This window comes from Littorina saxatilis, unplaced genomic scaffold, assembly GCF_037325665.1.
Source record: "Littorina saxatilis isolate snail1 unplaced genomic scaffold, US_GU_Lsax_2.0 scaffold_3522, whole genome shotgun sequence".
Taxonomy (NCBI): domain Eukaryota; kingdom Metazoa; phylum Mollusca; class Gastropoda; order Littorinimorpha; family Littorinidae; genus Littorina; species Littorina saxatilis.
Window position 1 is genome coordinate 1 of NW_027129071.1, and position 5000 is coordinate 5000.

Here is a 5000-nt window from a genome sequence, read left to right on the forward strand (position 1 = left end):
GGTGTTGTTGTTGTTGTTGTTGTTGTTGTTGTTGTTGTTGTTGTTGTTGTTGTTGACAGGAAATAATTGAGTTTTATCGACACTCTTCAGCTTTAATGTGTTGATGTTTCAGGTTCATGAGCGACTCTCAGGCTGCTATATTTGTCAGTATCTTGTTTTTCCTCCTGCCAGCCAAGAAACCGACCATCTTTTGCTGGCGTTACAGAGACGGTGAGTTGAAAGAACGTTACAGAGACGGTGAGTTCAAAGAACGTTACAGAGACGGTGAGTTGAAAGAACGTTACAGAGACGGTGAGTTCAAAGAACGTTACAGAGACGGTGAGTTGAAAGAACGTTACAGAGACGGTGAGTTGAAAGAACGTTACAGAGACGGTGAGTTGAAAGAACGTTACAGAGACGGTGAGTTGAAAGAACGTTACAGAGACGGTGAGTTGAAAGAACGTTACAGAGACGGTGAGTTGAAAGAACGTTACAGAGACGGTGAGTTGAAAGAACGTTACAGAGACGGTGAGTTGAAAGAACGTTACAGAGACGGTGAGTTCAAAGAACGTTACAGAGACGGTGAGTTGAAAGAACGTTACAGAGACGGTGAGTTCAGAGAACGTTACAGAGACGGTGAGTTGAAAGAACGTTACAGAGACGGTGAGTTGAAAGAACGTTACAGAGACGGTGAGTTCAAAGAACGTTACAGAGACGGTGAGTTCAAAGAACGTTACAGAGACGGTGAGTTCAGAGAACGTTACAGAGACGGTGAGTTCAAAGAACGTTACAGAGACGGTGAGTTGAAAGAACGTTACAGGGACGGTGAGTTCAAAGAACGTTACAGAGACGGTGAGTTGAAAGAACGTTACAGAGACGGTGAGTTCAGAGAACGTTACAGAGACGGTGAGTTCAAAGAACGTTACAGAGACGGTGAGTTGAAAGAACGTTACAGAGACGGTGAGTTGAAAGAACGTTACAGAGACGGTGAGTTCAGAGAACGTTACAGAGACGGTGAGTTCAGAGAACGTTACAGAGACGGTGAGTTCAAAGAACGTTACAGAGACGGTGAGTTCAGAGAACGTTACAGAGACGGTGAGTTCAAAGAACGTTACAGAGACGGTGAGTTCAAAGAACGTTACAGAGACGGTGAGTTGAAAGAACGTTACAGAGACGGTGAGTTGAAAGAACGTTACAGAGACGGTGAGTTCAGAGAACGTTACAGAGACGGTGAGTTGAAAGAACGTTACAGAGACGGTGAGTTCAAAGAACGTTACAGAGACGGTGAGTTGAAAGAACGTTACAGAGACGGTGAGTTCAAAGAACGTTACAGAGACGGTGAGTTGAAAGAACGTTACAGAGACGGTGAGTTCAAAGAACGTTACAGAGACGGTGAGTTCAAAGAACGTTACAGAGACGGTGAGTTCAAAGAACGTTACAGAGACGGTGAGTTCAAAGAACGTTACAGAGACGGTGAGTTCAAAGAAAAAAGTGCTTTCACGGATTTCCAAACTTCTCTTAAATTTCCGAATGATATACGTTATTTTTACTTTTGACCAAAATACGACAGCTTTAAGCCTGTCCTCAATTGAGCCCGAAGTCGACTTCGCGAAGACTTGTTTTTACCGAAAACTCAGTGCTAAAGCTTAGTGCGGCCAGCTTCGCGAAGTCTTTTTACCGAAAACTCAGTGCTAAAGCTTAGTGCGGCCAGCTTCGCGAAGTCTTTTTACCGAAAACTCAGTGCTAAAGCTTAGTGCGGCCAGCTTCGCGAAGACTTTTTACCGAAAACTCAGTGCTAAAGCTTAGTGCGGCCAGCCTCGCGAAGTCTTGTTTTTACCGAAAACTCAGTGCTAAAGCTTAGTGCGGCCAGATTCGCGAAGTATAAATTAAGAACATGCTTTGCACAGATCGAGACAGTCAGTGTTCTCTGGAACCGCGTTCGAGGTGAACAATACCAGTCGAGATCCCTATATACAATGTCATATTTTGGTCAAAAATACAAATAACATTTATGAATTGATCGAAGCTTTAGTGATATAACTCATTTGATATCTAACGACTGAACGCACCCAAACACGCACTCTTTTGTAGTCTCGGCCAGCCGCCAAGAATTGAATTTAAGTTGACTTCTGACGTTACATGGCTCAAAGAACGGGAATCCAGTGCTCGATAATTCATTTTACTTTGTCATCATTTTTACTAGTTTTCATTCATAACCAGCTGGGTAACAAAAAACGATGTTCCAAATCGAGGTAATGAATGGGTTTGAGCTCCAGGAGAAACGTGGATTGTCAAACTAAAAGCCAATCAGGCTGTTTATTTTATATGTGGAAACATCGTGGCTTATTATAACAATACCAATCATCAACATAGAAAGTACATGAACATGATAGTGCCAGCCCATTCACAGTGTATAGTCTACGAGAATTGTCACATTTGTACAACCCCTTACTTAGTTATGCTCCTTGTTTTGCAGGAATTCGACAGAAAGCTAACTACACCCCTCTCCTCACATGGCAAGTGGCACAGGCCAAGATGCCATGGGGAATTATTATATTGTTGGGAGGTGGATTCGCCCTCGCAAAGGGGTGCAGGGTGAGTGATAGAAAAGCACTTTAGTTGTGGCTTGCTAACACATGCCTGCATTTGGATTCAGTTACAATTACCGTTAACTGGGACACAGGCGAGAGGTTTTCTGTATACTTCAGTCTCTGTTACATGTAATCGAAAGTGGGCTTTTTTTGGTGTGTTTTTACATTTAGTCAAGTTTTGACTAAATGTTTTAACGTGGAGGGGGGAATCGAGATGAGGGTCGTGGTGTGTGTGTGTATGTGTGTGTAGAGCGATTCAGAGAAAACTACTGGACCGATCTTCATGAAACTTGACATGAAAGATCCTGAGTATGGCATCCCCAGATTTATTTTCCATTTTTTGAATAAATGTCTGATGACGTCATATCCGGTTTTTCGTGAAAGTTGAGCCGGCACTGTCACGCTCTCATTTTTCAACCAAATTATAACATTTTTTTTAAACCGCCCGGCACTACAAGGCATTTATTATCGTTTTTATAAGGACATTAAAATGTTATAGCATTTGAGTCTTGACTTGCGATTTATTTATATTAATGAGCACCACACAAAAAAACCCTTGCCCCCCACCCCCCCACCCCCCAAAAAAAAAGTATACTGTGTTTTATAAACTGAACAGAAAAAGCGCGCATGATTCAAAGTAATACACTAACAAAATATGGCATTGACGGGGCTCGAACCATCGACTTCAAAGACCGCGCCGCAGTCCTATCCACTGAGCTATGCGGACATCCGTCAAAATCGAACTAGGCTAACTAGCACGTCTATTTTGTGAGATACAGGACTCACGGCAGTCGTTGTGTGAGTTAAGTCAGTTTGACCTTCGCTTACCCCGCTTGGCGTGCAATGCACGGAGTTCTACCGACCTCATTTAACAAACAAACAAAAAATGTGGCGATTTCTCACGTAGGCACTTCCCGCTTATACGCCAATGAAGAAACCATTTTGATATGTGATGACTGTATACACACACACACACACACACTCACACACACATACACCACTACCCTCATCTCGATTCCCCCTCTATGTTAAAACATTTAGTCAAAACTTGACTAAATGAAAAAAGGGCCACCACTGGCTCCTCCACGAGGCTATACCCTTGTGTTCTACATTTAATATCGTAGAAGAAGAAAAAAATCACTTGAGAAGAACGGTGTACATTTGTTCTATGTTGACGAATCATATATAAAGGCACGTTTCTCTTTGTACGAAATCCGAACAAGGACGATCTGAATCGGAGATGATCTGCAACTGACAATTTGAGACAAGTACTGTTCTGAACAGAATATTCCCCATTATGCACGACGTTTTACATCCGGAACGTGCCATCTCTGTAATTCGATCTTTCCGTCAGGAATGTCGCAGAATGAATACCTGTCTGTTAACAGGTATCCCTTAGAGACTGCATGAATTGTTTTTGTCTCTTTTTCTTATAGGTCCAACGATTTACACTTGATTTTGTTCTTCTCAGCTTACACACACACACGCGCACACACACACACACACACACACACACACACACACACACACACACACACACGTACACACAAACACACACATACATGCACGCACGCACTCACTCACGCACGCACGCACGTACACACACAAACACACACACACAAACACACACACGAGCAAGCACGCACACACACACACATACACACGCACACACACACACACACACACTTACAATCTCTCTCTCTCTCTCTCTCTCTCTCTCTCGCTCGCTCTCTCTCGCCCTCTGTTTCTTTCTCTCCCTCTCTCCCTTTCTATCTCTCTCTCTCCCCCTCTCTCTCTTTCTCTCCCTCTCTCTCTTTCTCTCCCTCTCTCTCTTTCTCTCTCTCTCTCTCTCCCCTTCTCTCTCTCCCCTTCTCTCTCCCCTTCTCTCTCTCCCCTTCTCTCTCTCCCCTTCTCTCTCCCTTCTCTCTCTCCCCTTCTCTCTCTCCCCTTCTCTCCCCTTCTCTCTCTCCCCTTCTCTCTCCCTTCTCTCTCTCCCCTTCTCTCTCTCCCCTTCTCTCTCTCAATTCAAAGGTATACATATAAAGGGGTGCACATGTTTTTGGACAAATTTGAGCTAATTGCCTACACCTGTCTCTGTCCAGGAGTCGGGGTTGTCGACCTGGTTCGGGGAACAGCTTGCGACCTTCGAGGACCTTGACCCTTGGATATTGAACCTGGTCATATGCGTAGCTGTTGCTATGGTGACGGAAATTACAAGCAACACAGCAACAGCCACCCTTCTCATGCCCATAATGGCGGAACTGGTGAGTTCAACTGGTGATGATGATGATGATGATGATGATGATGATGATGATGATGATGATGATGATGAGGATTGATGAGGATTGATGATGATGATGATGATGATGATGATGATGATGATGATGATGATGAGGAGGATTGATGAGGATTGATGATGATGATGATGAT

At 43.8% G+C, this 5000-nt stretch overlaps 2 protein-coding genes across 2 annotated transcripts; both read left to right on the plus strand.

Annotated features, from left to right (window-relative positions):
* Positions 1 to 91: 91 nt before the first annotated feature.
* LOC138957347 (Na(+)/citrate cotransporter-like) lies at positions 92 to 4978 on the plus strand. Its single transcript, XM_070328473.1, has 3 exons — positions 92 to 210; positions 2456 to 2574; positions 4673 to 4978. Exons 1-3 carry the CDS (start codon positions 117 to 119, stop codon positions 4907 to 4909), a joined length of 450 nt encoding a protein of 149 aa, XP_070184574.1. The 5' UTR covers positions 92 to 116; the 3' UTR covers positions 4910 to 4978.
* Positions 798 to 2207, plus strand: LOC138957346 (RNA-binding protein 25-like; the record flags this gene model as incomplete). Its single annotated transcript, XM_070328471.1, has 2 exons — positions 798 to 1452; positions 2200 to 2207. Coding segments are annotated over 2 exons (663 nt in total), but the record flags the coding sequence as incomplete, so codon positions are not given.
* Positions 4979 to 5000: the final 22 nt, after the last annotated feature.

Excerpts from the sequence above, each read along its gene's own strand:
- LOC138957347 (XM_070328473.1), top strand. The coding sequence starts at position 117 with ATGAGCGACTCTCAGGCTGCTATATTTGTCAGTATCTTGTTTTTCCTC. Across the intron at positions 211-2,455 it reads TTGCTGGCGTTACAGAGACG|GAATTCGACAGAAAGCTAAC; the intron begins GTGAGTTGAAAG and ends CTTGTTTTGCAG. Across the intron at positions 2,575-4,672 it reads CCCTCGCAAAGGGGTGCAGG|GAGTCGGGGTTGTCGACCTG; the intron begins GTGAGTGATAGA and ends GTCTCTGTCCAG.